The sequence below is a fragment of the Diadema antillarum genome, unplaced genomic scaffold (assembly GCF_040938485.1).
Source record: "Diadema antillarum isolate AM-2024a unplaced genomic scaffold, OU_Dant_1.0 seq00000912_RagTag, whole genome shotgun sequence".
NCBI lineage: Eukaryota > Metazoa > Echinodermata > Echinoidea > Diadematoida > Diadematidae > Diadema > Diadema antillarum.
In genome coordinates this window covers 288,042-314,286 of record NW_027271768.1, presented here as the reverse complement: position 1 = coordinate 314,286, position 26,245 = coordinate 288,042, and the positions used below count along the sequence as shown (strand labels likewise).

Below are 26,245 nucleotides of genomic sequence, written 5' to 3'. Positions count from 1 at the left end.
TTTAGCTTTCATTGTTATTTTGGACTTCAAAGACATTACATTGTCATGAGACCACTGCAGGTATATCTTTGCAATTGAATTCATGCTTTTTATTGTGATGAATTTGTCTTTTGTTCTAATATGTTGCATCATTAGAAAGCATTTACGCATGAATAACAACTTGTTCATGTTTATATAATACATTAACATTTAGCCAAAAATTCTATGTTTTTTTTTTCTGAGTGTACTTCCACCTACTTTTGTGATTTTTCAGCTGGGCTGTCACATGGGACAACCTAGTTTGTTTGCAAATAAAATACGAAAACAACATAAAGGAAAATGTACTATAGTAAGTAATAGGAACCAGGAAAGTCATTCAGATGAAAAGTAATTTCTGAAAAGATCAAATCAAAACAAACTTATTAGGAAGTTAGGGGGCTGATTTCACTTTTTCTGGTTGCTTTTGGCACAGTCTCTACTCAGTACTACCTTCTTCTTTGCCTTCTTGGACCGGAAATTCCTTAGATTTACCTGTTCTTCATCACTAGACGAAAGGTGTGCCTGTGATGGGGATATTTGCATGGGGCCTCGCCTCCCTTCTTGCTCATTTTGCGTTTCATTGGCATGACGTTCGCGGAAAGTGTCGACATTTTCGTGTCTGGATCACAAAATTTCCGCATCGGTTCCGGACACTTGCATATATAGATCCGCATCGGCTCCGCGCTGTCCTAAAACATTCCTGGTGTCTTCCGCTTTCATTCGGGAAGCTTCCCCACACCGCGGGATTCTTTCCGGAGCGTGTGCGGAAGGAGCGGAAGGGTTCCGGACAAGCGGGACATCCTCAGGACATCGTCAGGACAAGTCGCAGAAGGTGTCAGGAAGTTCATTTCCGCGTCCAAATTTTGGTCTCGATCAAAATTTGGACGCGGAAATTTTTCTCTCTCCCGAAGGTGCGGAAACGCCCGGACATGTTTAGGACAGTGAGCGGACACGTTCAGGAACGTGCGGACAGGTTCCCGAAGGAGTGCGGAATACCAAATTTGCATTCCGGGGCTTGTCCGCGTCTTGTCCGCGCCCTAGTGGACGCCTGGTCTACAGCGGGATAGTCGTGAACAGCACAAAACAGAATTTTAATGAGATGAATTAATGTAATTATTCAATAAATACTGTCTTAATTTGAATTTTGAGGATGATAGTGATAAACAACCTGTGAGTTCAGGGGGGAGATCGTTCCAGTATTTCGGTCCCGCATACATTGGCATACATAATTGTTTTCATCGCGAAATTGTGCGAGGTGGAATTGTGGAAGGTGATCAGCGTCCCGTTGGCCGGTGGGATAATTGTGAACTGAGTAGTTTCTTTTGAACATGTGAAGTAAAACATCAGGAAGATCATTCGTGGAGTACTTATACCTGAAAATACCTAGGTTGTAATCAAACAAATCCATCAATTTCAAAATTTTATTCTTGTGAAGAAACTCATTTGTATGAGATAAATATCCAGCGTTGGTGATAATTCTGATGGCGCGATTTTTAAGAAGGAAAAGCGAATCAAGCAAAAATCTGGACGAATTACCCCATGCTAGAATTCCATAGTTGAGGTAAGGGGAAATCATTGTTGAGTATATAATTTGTGATATATGTATGGGGAAATAATATTTCAGCTTGCTTAAAATTCCTATGTCAGTTTCTGGACAAAATTTTACTTAAAAAGTTAATATGGGTTTTCCAGATTTAGATCACCATCAATATAAAGTCCTAGAAACTTGATGCTATTATACCTGGTTTAAATTGATACCATTGATCTTGACATAATCAGAAACACAGTGCAGAGAATTGCTGAACAGCATATAATGCGTCTTATCATTATTTAGTGACAACTTATTTGCGTGGATCCAGGACTGAACAACTTTTAGTTCATTGTTTAACATGTGTTAAGCGTGGTGGAGTTACGATATGAAAGAAACAAATTTGTGTCATCAGCAAAGCATATGAAAGAAAGAATCTGAGACGAATTTTTAAGGTCGTTTATGTACAAAATAAATAATAATTGGCCAAGTAGGGAACCCTGGGGGACACCACAAGAAGTTGTTTTCAAGAGAGATTCATAACCGTTTGAATAAACATATTGCTTTCTATCAATAAGGTAGTCTCTGTCCCGCGAATGCCGTAATGGTTTAGCTTATAAAGCAAAATATCATGGTCTATCGTATCAAACGCTTTTGAGAAGTCGAGAAAAACACCGATGGTATGGGAAGCGTCGTCTAAAGCATGTGCTACTTTATCAATGAAAGCTAACAGAGCGTGGGTTGTGCTATGCAATTTTCTGAAACCAAACTGAAAAATTGAAAAAATTGAAAGATATTTGCCACACATACAAAATTTGTTGCATTTTGACGTGTAAATTCGTGATAGTGTCAGATACAATTGTACTTGTTTTTGCGTGAGTATACCTTTGTAATTGGACAATATGCAAGACGAAAACGTTTACAGTATTTACATAAAAAAACCCAACTTGTTTAAGTACGTTTTTTGCGAACTGTGTTCAGAATCCAAACAAAATATGTGTGTCCCTGGTGTTTATTCAATATCATGGCTATAATCGGTGCTTGTTATTATACGATGATAAAGGGTAATTTGTCGATCATGTATAGTGAAAACAACTCGACACAAGAATTCATGAATTTGAATATACACGCTCCCTACAAAGCGCTACTGGAACTAATCCTCGCAGCTGTCTGGGTCAGTATAGTTCAATAGCTATGATGTCTGTCTTGTAACGAGGAGATCATGATTTTTTTTTAAATTTATTATGGCTACTCCAAAAACACTGAATAGTTAGTGCGTATTTACGTGAATAAAGAGCAATTACCATGCCAATCGGGTTCAAAACTATATTGTAGTGTATTCTTACCTGATGCTAGTAGTCGGGAATCCAGTGGTATGGTGTAGAGTACAGTGCGATCTTGAGTGTGTTGTGCGCCGACAGTGAGCATGATATTTCAGACAAAATGACCTTTCCATTTCATAGTCATGTGACCTTTCCATTTAGTCAAGTGACCATCACGAATGCGAGACAGCTGAGGGTCAAAATCCATGGATGCATTCATATTTTTATATTCCTTTCTTTGAGTGTATTCAGGGCTCCACACTAACTTTTTTTTTGTGGCCCGATGGGGCCACCAAAATCATTAATTTCAAATTTTTGGTGGCCCGAGAGAAAAATTTGTTGGCCCGAAAAAAACTAAAAAACTTTTCTAATGAGTCACACACTCACTACATGCATTTATGCATTTCCGGCACAAAAAGTTACGAATTTATTAACATAGGCCCCCTACTTTTCAAAAAATTTTGGTGGCCCGAGGCGGGCCACCAAATTTGAACTTTATTGAAATTTGGTTTCCCGCCTTTCATTTTTGCTGACCCAGGGCCACCGGGCCACCGTTAATGTCGAGCCCTGGTGTATAGTTTATTGAGTAGCTGTAGATGTAAGTTATGAAAATCGAAACTTGTTTACATGATTATGTTTAGTGGCTGATTCAGTATCACGAAACGATGTGACTAATGAAAGAATTTTACGAACCAGGCAAACGTATAAGGAACAAATTTTTGGTATTAATATTGTGGAATCGAAAATTGAAACGGGAATTGCGATTATAGAGTTATGCAAAATGATATCAAATGTAGTTTATAGGTGCTTTATTCGTCCTCAATTAAAAGAAGGTTATCAAGTATAGGTACACAAACATACACGCGTTTTGTCCCTATCAAAAATGCAGCAATAAAAGCAGAGGAACCAGCAGAAGAGCATTGGACCCACCAGAAATAAATAGATATCTCGTTATGGTAGTTAAGTTGACAGTTATATCAGGACTAGGGACGATCGGAGACACTATATTAGTACTTCACAGAATGATTCGCAAGGCACAGAAATGCAGTGCTAAATTCATTCATTCATCCATTCATTCATTCATTCATACATTCAATCATTCATTTATTTATTCATTCATTTATTCATTCATTAATTCATTTATTCATTCATTCATTTCTGCCATTTCCAAAGTAACATGAAATATTCGAATCATATGAATATTTTAAGGAAATTGAAAACATAAATTCATTCATTCATTAATTCATTCATTCATTCTGCTTCCAAAAGAAACATACAAATATAAATACACTCAGCGAAAAAAGAAGGTAAACACTTTTTCGAGGTAATATTTTACATAGAAGATTGCGATGAAAATCAATGTATTATGCACCATATTAAAGGTGATTTAATTGGTTATTAAGCACATAGGTTGATTAAAAAGAAAACTTTACGCATGAGTGAGCACATTCGTTTTTGTCCTTCAAAGCACAAAATCAAAAATGGCAAAAATTGACATGTTCTCTTTCATTGGCAAATACTCTTCACAATAACATTGACAACAAAAGACCAGTTTAACACAATGAGAGACATGAGTGAAATAGCAAAAACAAGTTTTCATTCTCTTTATCTCTTTATAACCTCTAAGAAAATCAAAATGGGAAATTAAAGGGGAAAAATAAGAATTTTCTCTCAAGTCAAACTTCAAAGGACATAGGAAATAATAAGCATACAGATGATAAAATGAGCAGAATTTTTTATCTATTTCTGTTAATCTAGTAGTTTAAGAATTCATGAGACAAACTCAACAACCAAATCTTATTTACAATTTCCTTATTTTAAAAGAAACAATTTCTACCATTACATCTTTTTTTATTCCATTTGAATTTAGATTTCACATAAGATTCTTCATTTTCCTCCTTTATTTTTAGCCTTCGTTGATCATTTCGGCTTAAAAGATATCATAGAGATCAAAGATTTATTTTTGCAGCCTAATTCATGTTTCCTTTTGTGTGAAATTTGCTGTTTGTTCTTATTGTTCTATGGGAGAGCACATACGCATGAATGACAACTTGTTCAGTTTTGCAATTTTTACTTTTGTGTCCTGGAAGATATAAACAAAGGTGTTCACTCATGCGTAACGTTCCTCTTTTTGTTGACCTACCAGGTCAATAGCCAATTAAATTACCTTTAATATGGTATATAATATATCACCTTTCAGCCAAATATTCTATGAGAAATATAAAATTGAAAAAGCGTTTACTTTCTTCTTTTTTTTTTTTGCTGCGTGTATATCACAGATATTGAATACATGAATTGCATCAGTTGCCACAAGACGATGACACGATATATGACAGTTTGTAAGAAAGATAAAAGATCACTCTGGATAAATAGTCAGTATCTGGAAATTGCCAGAGAAAGATATTTTCATAATTGGAAATTTAACAAAAGAAAGGATTCCAAGGACTGGGATCAATATGAGTATTTCAGTAAGAAAAACTAACAATATGAATAAGTGGTAAAAGTGAGCATACTATCGTGATTAACTATATACTAATGATTCAGCAATGACCGGAAAAAGGGTGGAAATTTTACAATTGAATATTACCTGACGATAAGAAATCGAGTACTGTGTTGAACATAACAGTAGAAGGTGAATTGACGACTGCTCTCTCCCCCCCCCCCCCATAAAAAAAGGAATCGAGTTTAATGCAATGTTTAGTAATTTAGGAAAATGTGCTTCTCAAAGTAATTTTGATAAGACAGGGAGCAACTATCCCCGGTTACACAGTTTAAAGTAGATGCAATCTCATTTTTTGTGTTTCGCTTACATAACGGTCAGTTGCCGTTTCTTTTTTTTCTGATTATTTAATTCAAACAAGCACATACATTTTTATCCAATAAGACAATATGACACATTCTATTTGAGTAAACCTAAAACGGCGATTTCTCTGAAATCTTTCAGACACGACAGAACCGATATTTACAAATTTCTTACTTCTGAAAAAGAGATTAAAAGTCCATGTACTCTTTTATATAGCTGTAAAAACCGTGGTGCTCTTTGAATATAATTGATTTCGTAATTGTAAGTGTACTATCCATGAAATCCCTTCGTGGAAATATCTCCGCACTTAACTCTTACGAAACCATGTGAGCAACCACGACCTGCAACTGTTCATCTGTACCTCCATGAGAAAATATTTTGTCATGCCCTGCTGATCAGTAATCCAGATGATCTTACTTTGTGTAAACTTTTATAATAAAACCGGACAGACCTCTCCTTTCCTGTTTCCTCTCTTCTATATCCTATCAGCCTACAGGTCTTTCATTTCTTTGTTTTTCCCCGATACGTATTATATATGAGCGTTGCAAGCAAATCAAGTTACCATTAAGCTGTATAGTATAGTCCTTCTGGATTATTTATTGTTATCGCCGATACGTTTTGATATTCGTTGTAAAGGCACTGAAAACCAAACTATTTTGTTATATTTATGCATATGTATGGCACCAACAATGTGTATATATACAATCCACATGTATGTACATGTACAATGATACTGCAGGAACCAATAAATCAAATCAAAAATATTTAGCTACACTTGCAAGTCTTCCGAGTACGTCTCCGTGTAACAGGCCTACACTGCATGCATACAGGACAGGGAACTGAATAGAGTGTCTCTCGCTGTTAAAAGATGTGGATTGATAAACAAATGATTAAAGAGATATATTACAGAGAAATTTTAATACACAATTTCTCAATGAATTTATGGCGGTTTATTGTGGAGACCTATGGGAGACTTATACAGGGCAATGACATCGTGAAAAGTCTCGTCCTCAAATACTTCTCAATATTCAATGATTCGATGTTCGCTCAAGACTGCTCTGCAATTTTCATCTCTAAACCGTCAGAATTTCAATAAGAATCCATTTTTTCTTTGTCGGTAACCTTTCTGTGGTGAGGGACAATGAATATCCATTTAAGTGCCATCCTTGAGAATTTTCTATTCAATGTTACGAACTATACATTTCAGTCTTCTTCCTCTATTAATTACAGTGATATGATCAACTTGGTGATATAACTGGCCGAAAGAAGAAAAAAATCAAGAGATGTTGAGTAAAAAGCAAGCATATAAAAGTCATTTCAGTCCGTCCTTCATGGCTCATTAATCTTACTGGTTCTAATAAAGACATAGTCAGAGGTTAAGATACCCATTGTTCAACAAAAATTATGTTCGCAATATTCCCCTACAATCCATTAAGTCTGAAGACATATATCAATACCTTAGACTGAAAAACAGAAATTTATTTCATTAAGGGAGAAAGCTTTTTTTTGACAAACATCCATATTTATGTCAATTATCTGTATGATATAAGCATATTGACATTTTATATTCATGTGCATCACACGCATACATTTAAACGAGTGTGAATGCTTATCATTTGTGAAATTATGAATATATGTAATATATGTATATAATCCATCTACATAGTCTGAGGAAGTATATGAAAGGATCCTTAGAAAACGTTCAATTATGTTTATTTCTCATTCCATTGAAACCACCTCATCCCTCGGCTTTCAATCACAAACATCAAATGAAAGATAATAATGGAAGTTATTGCTATCCACGGTCCATTTTAATTTTGCAGTTGTTATTCATCGATAGCAAATGTATTTGTTTTTATACGACCCTCACCAGATTTGTTCAAAATCTAATTTACTCAATAAACAATAAATTAAGCAAACAAACACACAAACAAACAAAAATACAATATCAAAGACCTGACTGCACGTTTCTCTGCTATAAATGCAACTGCAAACATGATTTTGGCAGGTAAGAGAACAAAAACATTCATCAACATCGAGAAATTTCAATATCAAAACTTCTTTCAACCTAGAAAACAAATTTCAAAGCTAAAGTTGATAAGCTTGTCGGATTTTAAATGAACCGTCATGATGCGTTTGTTTGTTTGTTTATTTTTTAATTAACGTATTGTATTTTGCTGCTCACTCTCGTGCACGAGTTGGCTGCATGTCTTACAAAATAGGCAAAGAAAAACAAAAACCAAATGAATAAATTAATTTAGAATCTTCATGAGGCTTTTGTGGCTATAGGTGTTACGAAGTGGTAAAATTATTCCAAATTTCAAACATATCATCCAAATGTCCACTTTGTGTACATTATGTGAAAAAACGAGGCATTTACTGCTCTCTCTATTTAACCTACAGCTCTCTTTCAGGCGATCGTAAACGATTGCCATGTGTATATTTATACCTTTTAGAATGGAAAAATGCACACATTCTATAGACGACCCTTTCTTTCTCTGTGAAAGGTCCTTTTTCCCCTTTGATATTAAGCGAAAGTAGGAAGATTGCTAGAGAGTCGGGGAAATATCCTAACAATTAACTTCAGAGCTGAAAATCTCGTAGCCTTTCAATAGTGTGTTTGTCAAATAGAGGGATGCTGGAAAAGTTTGAACACAAAGAATTTCATCGGTGAATGCCCTAATGCAAGAAGCATTATCAAGTCTTGTAGTTGAAAGAAAATGAGCCTGCTCTTCCATCGCATTTGCTGACATCGCTTATGTGACAATAAGTTCTCGGGTTTTCTTCGCTCTTCTTTTTCCAAACAATGGGCAACAAAAAAAAAAAAAAACTTGCATTAGGTCAGAAAAAGCTAAACATTGTTTTTCTCCCCACAAAAATCAATATCCATTTTGTGTCCACTAACTCCAGGCCATTCTGCTGTTTCAAAGCTCTAGGATCTATGGAGGAGATGTGTCTTAATTTAGATTTTAAATTGATTTTGCTTGAATGCATCCAAAGTGTAATTAAACCTCTATACATTGATTTGAGGGATGTATCTCTTAGGCACTGTCTCTTCAGAATTTTCATATCTCTTCTTCTTTCTCTATCACCTCCCCCCCCTCTCTCTCTCTCAGAATTTACAGCAGGATTCTAACTCGGAATGAAGGGTTTTTTTCCTGAATTATTCCTCATATTCCCTCCGTGTCGTTACCGTTTTACCTTGACATACGCACGAGCACACAAAGAACTTTAGTTTTCTTCACTTCATTTCATTCCATTTATACATCACATATAATTAAACCAACACGGCTGCTATTCCTCATTTCTGTGCATCATGAGATAAAATGACATACTAAGAGACATAACAATATATAAACCGTGAATCAAAATGGGGGGGGGGGGGGACACGAAATCGCTACGGTTGAAAACACTATATCTACACAACTTTTTTTTTTTTGCTACTAAAGGTTGTTTTTTTTTTATTTGAGGCATGTTAACATTGGTAACTAAAACCCTTTTGGTTGAAACACGTTTTAATTTATTGAAGTTAATCTGAATACAAACGTATTTCTTAACTCATCGAAAGTTTTCAACAAGTTACACTTGTATTAATACAGGGATTAAGTTTTAGGGCGATTTTGTACCATGTGCAGGATAATTATGCATGTTTGTTTCTTCTCATCTGAAATACATCAATATGAATTGGTGAGTATAACAACTCTGTTGGATGTTTCAAATTTACCTTTCATACTTTTCTTAAGGATTTATTTTTCGATGATTTGAAGACGCAGAAGGACAGTACAAACATCTCCTTATCTATAGTGTTTATATATATATATATATATATATATATATATATATATGTTTATATATATATATATTATATATCATATATATATATATATATATATATATATATATATATTGGTTATAATCATATTGGACAGACTTTATAGCTTGCACTTGTGGATGTATCTTTAACACTCAACGAACACCTCACCGTGTATGATTGAGTTTTGTTAGGTTGTCTGGTGATGCACCATTGGTAGTTGCAAAGTGAAACTTCTTGTTAGGGGCCGAGGATAAAGACTAGGAGAGTCTGTGGAGGGGACTGTCTAGACGAGAGAACCTGTGAAAGTCACGGGTTTTCTTTTGTATTTGTGTGTGTGCGCGTATGTACGTGTGGGTGTGTGTGTGTATGTTCATGTTGTGTAATATTAAGTTTCCGCTATCCTTTATTGTTTCATTTGTATTCGTTTCATTTGTATTGGCAAACAGTGTGTAACTTGTTTTACCGTTTTCAGAAGGCAGGGGGATCAATGATTATCCTCAATCTATGTCAGTAAACAGTGGCAGGAATCTGTCATTTTCATAAAACACCGTGTAAAAAGTAACATTTTGTAGAGTTATCAATACATTTCTTAACATCGTTGTCAATTTTAAACATCACGAAATGTTGTATTTTTTCTATCCAGTCATGGTGCTAGCGGAACTTTAGAATTCATTTTTTAAAACATTTTATATTTTTTCCCATTCTTCACTGCCGTATTGTGCCAATGTTTATGCGCATTGAAACAGTCGACGTTATCATTAAAATGCATACAAGCATGATAGGAACAAACTGCTAGATTAAATGTCTTGATATTCTGCAGACAAAAATCGACAATTTCCTCTCTTTCTCACACACACACACACACACACACACAAAGACACAAAAATCTTGTCCAGGCAGCCACGTTCCATTTCCCAAATCTGTTTCGCAATTTTTTATTAAGTCGTCAAAGCTCCATGCTTTCAAAAGATAAAAGTCTTAGCTTTATTTGTCTAGCAAAGGGTAAAAGAAAATAATGGTAAACATGATAGAGAGCCGTAACCCTCCAAGTAACTGTCTCAGATATCAAACTATACGACCGTTCTGTACCTATCTAATTATAGTAACTATAATGTGTTAGTAACAGAGATAGTATAATTAGTTCAGTCTGAGGTTAACTTGTTCCGTTCTTGGAGGCATAATTGTATGGATTTTTCCCATATTTGATCTCCAGACGACATTGGCAAATATCGATGTTAGTCATTCTCTTTGAATGTCACGTATAAACGTTGATGATAATTTTCACATGAATAATTATGTCGGTGGCATCTATACCTCCATTTTGATGAGATATTTGCGGCTATTTCCTGATGTTGTCAACGCACGAAGAATGTGTCCATGTTTTTAAAGATTAAGTTTTTTTGTTGTTGTAAAATTGTGACATTACCGTGATGAATCCAATCATGAATTGTATTTGCGTCGACCCTTCGTGTACAATACATAATGAAGTCATAATAGAGAGTTATAATGAATCAATTTACATGTTTCTATTTCACAATCTGAGTTATTTTCATTAAGCATTGTGAACCACCACGCAATGACCTAGCTGACAAACAATGAACTATTAAAACAAAACGGTAGAAGTTGTGAATTGAATTAAATCTTTAAAAAGTTGTGGAAATAAACCTCTTCATGTTTTATGTCTTAATTTTGTAAATCATATGAGGTTGCACTGATCTTACTCACATGTTTTCCATGTAAATGCATACATTTTTTTTTCGAAATGAATTTGTTAACAATAGTTATGACCGTGCATCACAACCGACAAAAAGTCACAAGCACTGATTTAGCGTAAGCACTCCAAATAGGTGAAACGGGTCAGCCTCGTCAAATCTTGAATTTTCGTATTTTCTGAAAGAATAATTCTTCAGCAATATTCTGATGTTTTTTTGTCATAAAACGAATGGAAAATTAAGAACTTTTTTTTTTGTAGAATAATGTGATGAAACATATCTGAGAGGAATCTGTTAATATCTTAAAAACCCTTGACACACTCTTCAATTTCAACTCTAATAGATTTTGAAAGGACAATGCTACTGCTTTGAAAGTTGATGTTATTCATGGACGTAATGTCTTGATAAAACATGCTCAAATTCAGCTTAGATTTATAATTCCTTCGCTGTTGTTGCTATGGGGTTTACATCCTTTACTGTTCCATTGCACAGAGCACAGCGTGGTAGAATTAAGCACTTGAATAGACCCTATACAATATACTTTAGAGCCTCTTTTCTCAGTACACACTTTTCCAGAGTGCATGTTTTCTGTCCAATATCGAGATAGGTTAGGAGAGTCCATGAGATTGAAGTTAAAAATCATTTTAAAGCTTAAAATCTGCTCTTCCCGAATCTGCCCTTAACTTCCAAATACATGTCTAATGACTTGTTACTTTTATCGTGCAGGGTCACAATTGATCGTTTCGTCCTTCCCATCATGTGCACATATACACTTCTCCTAATACAACGATCGAAAACATTGAAAGGGAGGGGCTTTTGATAAATCGTCGAATTTTCGGTATAACCATTATTGAAGAGGTGTGAGGCAACATTAACGTTGTCGCACACATATAATGCGTATTGCGTTTGGTCTGATCTTCTGTATGCGAGTCGAAAATAAAAGAGGAGTTGAACTATTTCGGACAGAGAAACAGTTTCTTGCAATTATCTCTGAAACGTCTATTAACGGCTATGTAAACGAAAAGATTAGTGATGTGACTGACATATTTGACCTGATAGAGAAAGTAAAGTACTCCCCTTGGCATAATGCTGCCGATATAGCTGATTTGTGCGATGGAGAGCTGATCGAGCACGACACTAGGCAGCCAGAGGAGAAATAATACGGCCGTGATGACTATTAGCATCTGTGTAGTCTTGTGATCCGATTTCCGAACGTTTCTGGATCTAGTTTGAGCCTGGTCGAGGTTCTGCCGACTTGCCGGTTCTTTCATATCCGACGGATGTGGTGGACACGGTTTGATATTTGCCGTATCACTGCCCATGGAATTGGATGAGAAATTGTTCGATGGAGGGTCTGATGAGTTACAGGCCATATCGATGCTCTTGCTTATACAGGAGACAGCTCCTACTGTTTCTGATTTGCTCGTACGTTCGGAAGCAAATTTATCACTTAGTATTTCACGACGGATTCCTTGGTAATATCGGATGTGCTTTAAAATCAAGGCATAGAGCACAGTGACAGGTAAGGCGGAGGCGCAGAAGAGAACCGCCTGTGATCGGGCGTAGACATTCTGCACCCATGCAATGTTTCCGTATACATTGCAGAAATACTCGCGGCCCAACTTGTACGACGTCGTGATGAAAAAGAACGGTACATGTACAGAAAACGCGACGACGGTGCACGTAAGAGAAAGCCAGGTAGCAGCCCGACGTCCGACACGTTTTCCGAACGGATTACACACGGCTCGGTGGCGATATGCCGCAATAGACGTCGTTAGTAACAGACTTGCGAAAAGAGGAGATCTTGAGCCAATGACCTCAATGAAGCAAGCCCATTGGTGCTCATCGTGGAAAAAGACGGCGGCTATTTTCACACCACTGATCATACTCCCAACGAGGTCGACTACGGCAAGGGCGATGAAGGCGACGTCAGTGGCATTGCTGATTGACTGCTGGGTAAAGACAACGATGATGATCATATTGCCAGGAATCCCGAAACCGATAGCTAAACTCCCGATTGTCAAACGCACGATCGCGAAATCGCTTAAAAACATGGCAACAAATTTTCGATGGACGATGACGCTTCCAATAATAAAGAGACCTTGCCAAAATCTATACAGGTGTACGATTTATTCGATGATAAAAATACTTGGGTGTTACCAAGCTTGCAGTATCAAGCTGGCCAATGACCTTAGATGTGATGGGTGCAGAGAGGAGATCTCATTTGATTGCTCAGAATATTAGTAAATTTGTCCTCGATGTTCTTATATCAACTGTATTCGAAACGTAAAATTAATTGAACAAGGGATACAGTGCCGATATCACCGTCTATGGTTATATGGAGATGAGAGACACGTTGACTATGACTGACATTCAACCGTGATATTAACTTGCTCCTTGTCCGTGGTAGCCCAGCTCACCACTCTAAATGTCGTTGAAAATTCCCTTAAATCTCAAACTCTAAACTAACTTAAAACTAACTTAGAGTCCCACCTCAATGGCAAAATAATACATGTAAATGAATTCGGTGCATTGTAAACTGCGTCGTACACGATCATTTAGGCTCGAAAATTGTGATTACGGTGTTCTTGTATTACAATGTGTCACATGACCGACCTTTTTGTTATTTATTCTTCTACGTTGACTCATAAACATTCCAATCGAAACAGATCAAGTAAAGTTAAATCAACGTTTTTGATAAGCGAGTTTTGGTTGTGGGTACAACGTTGAAGTTTTGATATGAAAATATCAAATACAATATAAAATATAGATAAACACGTAACTTCTAGCTTTGAATGTCCGGGTTCCGGGTTCGGGTCCCTCCTCAGAAGCTGGTGCAGCGCCGATGTGTTGCCAGGTAAACCTCGCAGATCGTCAGCAGGTTCGGCCCTCAATATGCTAGCGACGTTCCTCGTATCGGTATTCGCCCCTGCCTTGCAGTCCCGCTCGCCGACGTCGAGTCAAGCCTCATGGATTATGACTGGAACCCGTTTCGATGTATATGATGTGCTAATTAAAATGTTCCTTTTAAACTTCTTGTCTGGAATATCCTACCCAATAGAGACGGCATTGACATAATGAACTTCTGTGCAAAGTCAATGGTTATAAACACTCAAGACAAAATGTATTCCTTTCCTGACACAATGTAATAAGGATATATACCAAAACTCCGACTACATTGGTCGACCGACAGTATTTATACATCTCTAATTGTGAATCTGGAGTGTGTGTCGAATACGATTGGCTAGAAGAAGTGACGTAATAAAAAGACCCTAGCGCCTGAGAGTTTACCCTTGTCCTATGTGGTGTGCTCATCTCCATCTGACCAATAATCATCAATTTTCTGTTGTGGTTAGTTTTTTTTTTATGATGCTATTTGATGGATTTTACTGGCGGCACTCTGGCGGCAGGTGTCCTTTTCTGTGGAAAAAATAGTGTGTGTGTGTGTGTGTGTGTGCGTGTGTGCGTGTGTGTGCGCGTGTGTGTGGGGGGGAGTTGTCGAATCATTGATGAAATCATAAAGCCTAAAGCAATGTTTTTGTGGGTATTACAGCACTGTATAATTCCTTGAGTATTTGTGAGCGCGTGTGTATTTGTATTGGGGCTTGAATGCACATCTGGGAAATAGAATTCCTGTTTTCAATGAACAGCGAGTTAAGAGAGAGAGAGAGAGAGAGAGAGAGAGAGAGAGAGAGAGAGAGACTTTTACCTCCGAGGCATTCAAAACAAGTGCGTACCTTCCATTATATATTACAAATTATTCACTTTTGTTAAAGCTATACAAAGATATTGGTTTAAATTGCCCATTCAAGGATGTTAAACCTGAATATTTCATGAAATTGCACATATAGTTTTACAAGCCAGCCCTAGTTATTAAAATTTCCGACGTCACAGAAAAGATTAGTGCAACATAAGGAGAGGAGAAAACCTTTTTTTCTTTTTATATAGAAAACCTACCGAGACTCGCGGAACACGACTGATACTTGTGATGTCATTGTATGGAATTTATCTAGCAAAAGCAGACTATGTCCTACAGACAATTCATAGGTTCAACGATTTGCAAGTGTTTCATTGGTGAGTGTTTTAATGATATTTAGCCGGGATAAATGCCATACAAATGCAAAGTAAATCTAACGCTTTCCCGTGTCATTTGAATGATCTGCTTTAAAAACATCAACAGTAACGACAATCTTTCACATAGGAAGCAAAATTCCAACATTGATATCGTTGTATAACAACACAGAGGAAGGGGTGAAATTTGTGACATTGCAATTTACGAGTAGTCATGGCTACATTTTGTAACATTCCTTTATTATACGTATGCAAATTGTTTATCTTTATTGGAAATCAAATTATTCCTGGTTCACAATTGTCCTTTAATGCATAGGTCTTCGTTTATGATTATGGCATCATTTATGTAATATGTCTTTAATGACAAATTATATTATGATACTGCAAATTCCCTTTTCGATGTATCTCCTAATTTCTGCATGCAGTTATTTTGTCATGATTTCACAGATTATCAGTTAAATATCATCTAATTTTACAGGCTCCCATTTACACCTTGTTGCAGATAAAGTTTCCCTCCGTCACGTTTATTTCTGGAGGAGCAGAAGGTGCGAAGGGATCAAAACACTCCTGTGCATATTAGGAAACGGGTGCACGTTACGAGACCCACACCCACGAGTCATACAGCCTCCGAGTTATACAGCCCACGAGTCATACAGCCCATAAGTTCGACACTAAGTAAACAAGGTCCACGAATCTGACACATCAAACCCTGTATTGTGTCTTTCGAACTCGTAGGCCGTTTTACCCAGTGTCTGTCACATGAGCTTTATTTGCCTAGTGTCGAACTCGTGGGCTGTAGGAATCGTGGGCTGTATGACTCATGGCCGGGTGTCGGTCTTGTGGGATGACCCCGATGAAACACGTATATCTACGACGCCTTTATGAACTTTCGCAGTGCCACGATTGACTTTTCCCCCGTCAGGTCGGCAACGGTTTCAATCAGCGCCTCCTTGGTTTCAGGGGGAACGACCAGGTGTCTGAAAACTGGGTCGTCGACCTCGACGCATTTCGTCATCATGACGTCGACCACGTCGTCTACTGAAATGAAGGGGAATTCTTTCAAAACGTCAAGAAGGCAGCGTAGTTGACGTCGATCAATGTCGTCAATGGTATCGTCGTTGATCTGGGTGTCGATGTCCGAGAAAACTCCTGTCACTAGTCTTGTCTTTACTTGAGTAGTCTCCATCATGCAAATCCTAGAGAAAATAATAATCAGCTCAAATGGAACTAAAGATACTGCAACTGACGTGTGCCACACACCACACACAGAAACACACACACACACACACACACAAACACAAACACACACAAACACAAACAAGAAGACCTACCCACAACAGGCTAATCGTTATTAAGAGGTCACGCCAGTAGACATCTTGAGAGTGATCTTGTAGCCTTAATTTCAAACTTATCTCAGTCAAGTTCAGTACAACGCGATCACTAAGCTAAAGATATCTTCATTAAGGTGTCTGAACGACTTTAAATATCTTCTCCCGACTTCCCACGGCAGTAATGGTAGACTAATGCATTGTTCTTTTTAACAAATGTTTTTGGGAAAAATCTAATTTTTGTAATGAGATGGACATTCAAAAACAGGTTAAGGCTTCTGCCAACCTTTTAGTGACTTGCTGGCTAGCTTTCGTCAACTCCTGTGGACTTCTTCAGGCCAAGTGATTGCACCGTTTCTCTTGTTTTGCCTGCTAGTGCCCTGAGCACTGGACCGAAGATGGGTGATAAAGTGTATCTCGAATCCCAAGTGTTGGCTTAATTCTCTTAATCCAGATATACTCTTTCACTTTTCTTGGCCAAAAAGTCCTTTCAAAGGCTAGGAATGCGGCCGCGGTGTCATCCCATCCTAGTTTGTGTTTTGTGTTGACAAGTGAAAGAGTCCATCTTAGTTAAGATAATGAAGCCCACACTCAATAGGGATTAGGGATACTTATTTATCACCGATCTTCGGTCCAGTGATCAGGAGACAGGCAGGCAGTGAAAAAGAAACGATGTAACCGCTTGGCCTGAAGAAGTCCAACGGAGTGGAGGAAAGCTAGCCAGCACAATTACTAAAGGTTGGTAGAAGCATTTACTTCCTACTGTTTGATCGTCCCCAACTGATGAAAACAGATGGATATTGTTTTGTGAATAAATTGTACAAAGATAATCTGGTCGCATAGGAGGTTCATAGATTTAAAAATACATGTAGTATTAGCACGGAGCTCGAATCCAGGAGTAACTCGATAGCTTCATGACTTCATTAATACAAAAACTAAATTAACATTTTCAAGACGAAATGAGCTTTAACAAACATAAAACGATTGACGGAACTCGAGAGGGAGCTATCCCACCGTCCGTTTAAAATCCGGATTAAGAGATTGATGATGATGATGATGATGATGAGGATGATGATGACTTACTTTGGTTACATCAGTCATTTTCAAACCGATTTTGAGCAAGATGCTCTGAGTTACCTTTAGAATTATATATTTTGACCTCGTTTCGCAACATACCCCCCAAAAACCCACAACAAACAAACAAACAAAAAACAAACACGAAACCAAGTGCTAACAATGCTAACTTCAGACAAATCATCATTCAACAAAACGATCCATTTGTAGCTCTAATAAATGATTGTCCCGCTCTTCACGAACTGGGGTTGTACCGATAAATTATACTGGCATAAATATTTCACATGGCTGTTACCTGATATTGAATGACTTGACAGTAGAGAGTAGCGATTCGAAGAACCCTTCCACGGCAAATTTGGAAGAGCTGTAGAACTCACCGTAAGGCACACCTGCGATTTGAAGTACACGGTAGGTATGGGAATTAAACATATCATCCAGCTTTGATATAGAGATAATGATGATAACAATAATGTTAAGCAGAATTAACCTTGACTAAACACCTTAATCAAAACGAGGAATATTTACTGATGCTCAAATTTTCACAAATTTCATCCTCTCTACTTCTAGTGCAAAAATAATAGTACGTTTATAATTTGTGGATGTAAAGTCTCCAGAAAAGTATAATGACGTAAATTGGCCGGTGTGGAAATCGCCTGAAAGCCATCGTTTAACACGTTACTAACTCATTTTTTTTTTCATTGAAAGCAAATCGTTTTTTATGCTGCGATTCGTCTGCATATAGCTACGCCAATAGTCAAAGAAGATGTTGATAAGAATAACTACTTCAGTTAAACCTCATTGTCATCAATTTACTTTTGGCTGGCGCTATATATATGGCATCGGCGTAAGTTTTTGTCAAACAACAGGGCATTTCAGGAGAGATACGTTTATAACTAGAGCAAAGTATCAACATACAAAATACTAATCTTTCACAAAATCAAATTTGCATAATTTTCCAAAAATGGCAAGTTTGGAATGAAGTACTTTGGCAACAATTCATGCACGAAACTTTATTCTCGTATATACCTTGCTTTCCCGCCAAACTCGAGACACTGATGATTTTTCCCGCCTTTTTCTGCTTCATGTAAGGGAGTACCGCCTGAGTGAGTCGAATTGTTCCGATAGTGTTTACGTTAAAGATGCTCTCGATCCTGGCACGTGACACGCGCTCCGGGACCCCTATGATAGCAATTCCTGCTATGTTGACTGAAAAAATGGATACATGAAAAAAATTTTCAACGATCTATGTAATACATCTCGAGCAGTTCGTCAAGGCAAAACATTTCAAATCTATCGGCTAAGACTTTTCAATTCCACTTCAGATGACGTCGGAGTTGTCTTTGTACCTATACGAGTCTTCATTACGTCACGGCATGCTTTAAATAAATTAAAAAAAAACTGACAAAGATGAACAAACAGACAAAACAAGGATGACGTCAGAGCACCCTTGATTTTCACTGCATATTTTGTCTTGAACAAAGATTACATCACATCGCATTGAATCTGTAAAAAAATAATGAGAACTTGTATTTGTACATTTCCTAAAGTGTGTTGCTTATTCATAAGCATCAGTCAAATATAACAGTCAAAAGGGTGTTTTGGTTTTTTTTTTGAAAATTGAAAGTGTCATTCGAACATAAGGGATTACTACCATGAACTGCAATGAGTACTGTACCGTATGATGCACAGGGATGGTAGGACACCATCCCGTCTCTTTAAATAGCAACAATGGAATGACAGTATTTTGCTCGCTTTGTTTGCGACGACAAATATTATAACCTGTCAAGTACAAACCTATTAACCCTTTATGTGCCCAGACTCAAAGCTTAACTTGTAATGATTTTTTCTGTAGCATTCATTAACCCCTCCATATTTGATCTACTTAATGTAAGGTGTTGCAATCTTACGCAGGTAAGACAATGTGGTGGCATCAAATCCCGATCAGTCAAAGCACAGATGCACCTACAATGTATATGGAATTCTTTTATCCATCCAAACAAAACTGGCAGCGTATTACCAATGGCTATCCAGTTTTTGTACTCCAGATCTTGAACCTCCTTGATTTGGACATTTCGGGGTTAATAAGGTCTAAATATTTAGACCAGATTTGAAAGTAGGGCATACTCACTGAGAATATCGATACGTCCGCGCGTTTTAATGACGTCATCAACTACTCGTGTGATGTCTTCATCCTTGGTGATGTCCATCTCCTTGATGAAGATCGTCTTATCAATAGCGTCCCCTACGGCGGCAACCAGCTCGGCCTTTTCTGCCATGGCAATGACGGTAGCGATGACAAGGTAGCGTTGATCGGGGTCTTGTGCGAGACGTCGAGCAGCACAGAGCCCAATACCAGACGAACATCCAGTCACGAGTACTACTTGAGGAGCCATAGTAACCAAATAAAGTTCGCCAAGTTCGTTCCTGCGAACATGATGAAACAGAATGCAAGATACCATTTTTTTTTTCTGAATGGATAAAAAGTTTAGATTGAGGTACCAATCATGGTGTAGGTCAGGGACGAACATTGCCCTAAAGTGAAAGTGGTTCATTTACATTCACACAACATTTACATGCTTGACAGCAGCACTGTGTGGTGGGTAAATATATTTTTCATCCACTTTCTTTTCTCCAACTCATTTCATTTCTACTTCTCCTTACACTTCTTGTCTCCTGTTTCATTTTCTCTAATAGCTCCAACATCATAGGACTAATATTAGTTTATAACAGTAGTAGTAGTAGTAGTAGTAGTAATGATAATAATAATTATAATATTAATATTAATACTAATATTAAAACTAACACTAATAACAACAATTAATAGTAATAATTAATAGGTGGCTACTTGCATAGTACACATGACTGTCATCTATTTAGTTCTTCCTTGGATTAGAAGGGAAATATAACACAGTGTTGATTTTAGTCATTTTGACAAATGAGCTCTCGTCATTCCTTCCTTTTTTATGTTGTGTATCTTCTCTCAATCTGTGTTTATTTTCTTGACAATCTAAACTGCTCTGCAATACATACCTAACCAATGCCAACATATAGAACACAGGCGACATGATGTTCGTCACTTCATGTTCTATCTTCCGTTTTCCATTTGTTTTTACATGATGTATACACTGAGTGATCATGGGTCCTGTGACAACGAGTGCAAATCACGGCCCCACAGTAGGCCCACATTGAAAAAAAAAAATACATAAAAAGATAGCATTCTCACCTGTTGCCACTAGCCTGAATTTCAACGGCGTGGTGTAGACTGCAGTGCGATCATCTGTGTGCTCCGTCCCTGCATACGATGCCAATGATATGTTCCAGCAAGGAGCTCCATGGTTCCAGTGAGACGGCCAGAATATTTTTGTGCTTTGAGTTTCGGAAGGCCTAAAGGTCACGCACCGATCACAGACTCGGTCACAGGCCGAGGTCACACATACAAGGACATAATGATTACAATCGCAAGATCAAATTGCGGTTAAAGTTCAAGTTTCCATTTGGGAATGAAGTTGGGTTTTTTCCCCAACATGAGCTAAATACACAGTTTGAAATCTATTCGTGACTGAGTTTGAAATAGATCTATTCGGAACTACATTGAAATTAAGATTTAGGTATGTGAGAGATATTACTAGTGAACAAAATATCACAAAAGAAAGTGTTGTCAAAACTGAGATTAACGTTAAATCAAGTTTACGTTAAGGTCAAAACTTATTTTGGTCAGAATTCCAAAAAATGTTTAAGCAATGGATATGGCACGGATAAAGAGCGTCATGATATTTTCTCCATCCCTATAGATCTTTAAACAGACTACCACACACACAAACAAACACACACAAGGACACAAAGACAAGATACATAGACAAGAGAGAAAACATAGAGAGTGTGTGTTTGTGTGTGTGTGTGTGTGTGTGTGTGTGTGTGTGTGTGTGTGTGTGTGTGTGTGTGTGAGGGAGAGAGAAAAAGGGAGAGAAAAGAGATGGCACCAGCTGTGGAGAGCTCGACATAATCGTTTATTTGCCTTGTTTGTTTTTGTTCTGATTGTTTATTTTCCATTTTACATTAGAAAAATACACAAAATACTTATATCATACATGAATAATCAAAAATTATAAAATAGATTGTTTGCCCATTTCAGATTCATTATTAGAATGATTCTATTCTGCCATGGGGCCAAATAATATCGTACATCTTTTCTTAAGTACAATAAATTCAGTAGCAATTCTGACAAACAAAGTTAGCATCAGGAAAAACCTAACCGAAGGAAAGGTGGGAAGTGAAAAAAAAAATCGGGAACCGAACGCATGTTTCTGCAACCGAAATGAACAATGGTATAAATGATAAATGTGGGTCTCTTTTGAATTGATCAGTGCCGTATCATCCTTCCGAATCTTTCAACACTACACTGTATTTTCAAAGAATGGCGAGCCTGTAAATAATCCCCACTCGCTTTGCCTGAAATTGTCATACCGGGTCAGTGTCATAGATGGCTTCAATTGAAAAAAAAGGGCTATCCCCGGGTCGACTACGAGTAGCTATTGCACATTAGGAATCGGGTGTAACCCAGGTAGTGGGTATTTTACAACAAAAATCATAATCGTGAGGCATCACAACGTTAATCTCCTAAAATGCTTTTCCAATTTAAGGGGTGATCATACATCAAAGCAACCATTCTTGTAAGTTGTAGAAACAAATTCTGCAACCGAAATAATCAACGGTACAAAAAAAAGACAAAAATATGGGTCTAAAGAAGAGAGAGAACTTTAAGCTTACTTCATAAAATACAATAAGAGACAAAAATAACATAAACATGCAACATTACATATTGTTATATTGAGGACTTCAAGGGTTAAATGATTTCCTTTTGTAAACAGAAGTTTCCAAGTTCAGAAAACACTAATCTATTGCATCGATTGTCCTCAAACTTTCACTCATGTGTTCTACTAATGTAGTAAATCCGCAGTACATTGGTGACTTTTAAATGGACACAGGTAGACTGAAAAGTTTTGCGTTGTGATGAGATACTCGTGATGTTTATTTCCTTTTCTCATATTGATCTCTGTTCAGTCAACATAGCGGGAGTTCCTTCCACAGATCTCCCAGAACGTGCGTCTCGTGCCAAGATCGAGAGCATCTTTAATGTGAACACTATCGGCACAATTCGACTCACTCAGGCGGTACTCCCTCACATGAAGCAGAAAAAGGCGGGAAAAATCATCAGTGTCTCGAGTTTGGCGGGAAAGCAAGGTATAAATTTATGCCATATTTCGTCATTCCAAACATGCCTATTGGTAAATAATATGAACATCTGAGTTTATAATTGACCACTACATTCACCTAGTTCACCATGGACCTCACTTTAATAATTCCAGTCTCCACTTTGCCTCATTCATCTTGTTTGCATGGCCCCTTTCTACTACAAAAAAAAGAAAACTTACCTCAACAATGAACAACCCACATACACATTGTACCCTCGCCAAATTGTATATTGATGACATCCAGGTTCGACCTAACTCTTAATCCAAACCCTCCAAACATCACATAATGAGAAGACTTAGTGATAGTATCATAGAGAAAATAAAAATGATAGAAACAATAATATTGATAATGATAATGATAATAATAATCATAATAATAATGATAATAATGACAATGATAATAACATCACATTTGTAGCGCATAACGCTTCAGTCCCTTTGTGTTAAAGAGTAAAAGATAATAACTTGCTGGGTAGCACAGATTAACATAACAAATTAGCATAAGATCTCGTCGTAGACAGCACACACCTTAAATAGGAAAGCTTTGAAGGTTTCACAGCTTTCTTGAATTCACTCAACAAATATGCATACAGTCTTGCTAATTGTTCCATCGTTTTGCACCCACTTATCTATACTTGTTTTTGGAGAAACCAGTAGTGATATGTGGACGAAGATCTGAAATATGAGGTAGGCGTGTATTTATACATCAAATGACATATATATGACACATATATGAACAGATTGCTTACAAAAGGCGCTAAACCCACTGAAAAATGATGGATTTAGCGCCTTTTGGAAGCAAGCTCCTCTTATAAACGAGAAATGTCCATCGAATTTCAGGTTTGCCTTACGGTGACTTCTACAGCGCCTCTAAGTTTGCCGTAGAAGGATTCTTTGAATCACTACTCTCCACTGTCAAGTCATTCAATATCAGGTATGGAGTATATTAAAAAGTTCCGTTTGTCTAAAGCTAACCTTGTGATTAAATCCATGCGCCACCATCTAGAGGATTATAACAATTTATGATGTAACGGAGTTATAGACAACGATTTACAGAAAAATAATATTATTATAGAGAGAATTCCATTTCTTTTTCATTGAAAGTACTTATTCCTTGTACTTCTGACTGACATAATTATGCTACGGATAATATTCCCCTGCTGCCTTAAAGATGTTAGTGGATTGCACTGTCATCATGCCAGAAAAATGAAATGAAATTGTGTGATATCACGAATTGTTGTTGGTTAATTGTTATTGGACATGCAGTGCTAATCTTATCATGATTATGGCACCAAATGGATCACACGAAAATTTTTAAAAAGTCATAGATTATATTTCTAATTGATTGTTCGATTTCCTTCGATCTGCACTAATCTTTAGTACTAACGTTGTTGCATTCTTTCTATATTCAAATGTAAATTCTAGATTGAATCCCCCTTTATGGAGAAAGTACAGATTCAGTTGAGAAAGCCCTTCATTCTTTTCTCATTGAATTTGTTTAGATACTTGATATTTGATTAGATTCGATTCAATAGAGAATTAATACTTAAGAATATACTATCTAATCGAATTTTACAGATTCCAGATTCGGCTTAGTTTTGTTTCTCTTGGATCGACAGACTAATACAAACTACTTTCAAAACCTTTCCCACTCAGTAGCAACAATCTTGCTGTGTACAGTTTATGTATATTGTTTTGTCTGTCCCTGTAAGCATGACTATGGATAGTGAAAGTATGTTTAACTTGAAATGTGTTTTATTCATTTTACTCCGAACAGGGTGTGCATGATTGAACCTACTCTCGTTAAAACAAGAATGTTACCATCGGGTTTGTCAACACGCAATGCCCTGATTAATGACGACACCATTCACGAAATCGACAGGCGACAGCTAAAATTCCTTTGCGACCTAGCGTCAAAGTTCCCCGCCCTTTCAGTAGACGACGTGGTCGAAGTCTTGGTTACGAAATGCATTGAAGTCGAACACCCGGTTTTCAGACATCTGGTCGCTCCCCCTGAGACCAAGGAGGCCCTGGAAGAATCGGTTGCTGACCTGACGGGGGAGAAATCTATCACCGCGCTGCGCAAGTTGATAGGGGCTATATAAATAGATCGGATATATGCGCAGGAGCTTTTAAAAACAAGAAATATCTATGATAATTAATGATGTTAATGAAACAAAGTCTGATCGTCATCAATGTGCTCGGGTGTATACGCGTACGTAATTGGTCCATGCATGTTAATACATTTGATTGAGTGATATGTTTTAGCACCTTCGACTTTCTCCTCTCCCTAAAGAATAGAAAAACACACGGAATAGATAATCAATGGTCAAGTATGGAAGTAACTCTTCCTCCTGCAAGTAAGGTAAATTTTCAATAAAGATTTTGCATGGTCATTATTAAACAAGGTTAAGGGTGTCTACCGTGTCGAAAGTCATTCTCGAACGGATGCAGCAAAGTTGTAAGTCTTCATTCGACAGAATATTCTAACTGTCAAGGGATCGTGTGGATTCTGGCGTTTCCTCTCGAAGGCCTCATTTTCTATTGATAGTCAGACTGATGTCAACTCCGATGTCTGTCCAAAGTCATCGCTACGTTTCCCACCATGAGAGCCGATCAAGGCGGTCGACGAGTTGATGACAAAATGCACGGAGGTCGACGACCTGGTGTTCAGCCACCTGACGGTTACTTTCGTTATTCCAATGGTTTGTTATTCCGAAAATGACCAAAAAAAAAAAAAGAAGCGTTATTCCGAAGATACGATAATCTGAAAACGAAATCAAGTTCGTCATTCCGATAGTTCGTTCGTATACCCACCTTGTTTTCATTTCGGATTAACGAACATTCGAAACGACAAAGGTTATTTTGTTTGCGGATAAACGAACATTTTCTTTTAAAAAAAGACACTTCTTCATAAAAGACTTTCATACCCTCGCCTTTATTTCTCAAACATAATGCGCTGAGTATCTGTTATTTTTAACGCTGCACATCAGTCCTATTTCAGAATTCAAGGGTTGCGTAACTTCGTGCGGATGACCGATAAGTATAAACATGTATCAAGCTGTGTGTTGCAGGCATTAAGGTGTCAAAAGTGCTGGTTGAAAGACCTGATAAAGTGACAATCTTTACTGCTTGTCGTTTTGTCGTTCTTGCTATTGTGGTCCGGTTTTGATGATATATTCTCCTTCGATTCCAACTTGTACTCTCCTTCATCTGCATTATGTTCTTCGGGTACCTTTTTAATCCGCAAGTTTTACTACGAACGTAATAACTACACTTAGCTAGCAGTATTTGAATAACAAAATGAAGTACTTACCCTAACG

The 26,245-nt window shown here is 37.3% G+C and overlaps 1 protein-coding gene and 1 pseudogene across 1 annotated transcript; one reads left to right on the top strand and one right to left on the bottom strand.

Moving 5' to 3' along the window:
• Positions 1-25,027, top strand: part of LOC139741253 (retinol dehydrogenase 8-like) — a 97,339-nt pseudogene extending 72,312 nt beyond the window's left edge.
• Positions 16,137-20,063, bottom strand: LOC139741273 (retinol dehydrogenase 8-like). The gene is made up of 4 exons (XM_071651869.1): positions 19,799-20,063; positions 18,697-18,876; positions 17,966-18,059; positions 16,137-16,464 (listed from the first exon to the last, which is right to left on the bottom strand). Exons 1-4 carry the CDS (start codon positions 20,061-20,063, stop codon positions 16,137-16,139), a joined length of 867 nt encoding a protein of 288 aa, XP_071507970.1.
• Positions 25,028-26,245: the final 1,218 nt, after the last annotated feature.

What these genes read in the sequence shown, in the direction of transcription:
- LOC139741273 (XM_071651869.1), bottom strand. Translation starts at nt 20,063, where the DNA reads ATGGCTCCTCAAGTAGTACTCGTGACTGGATGTTCGTCTGGTATTGGG. An exon ending in CGGACGTATCGATATTCTCA is followed by an intron (nt 18,877 to 19,798) that starts GTGAGTATGCCC and finishes CCATTTTTTCAG; the next exon opens with TCAACATAGCAGGAATTGCT. An exon ending in GAGTTTGGCGGGAAAGCAAG is followed by an intron (nt 18,060 to 18,696) that starts GTATATACGAGA and finishes TTCAAATCGCAG; the next exon opens with GTGTGCCTTACGGTGAGTTC.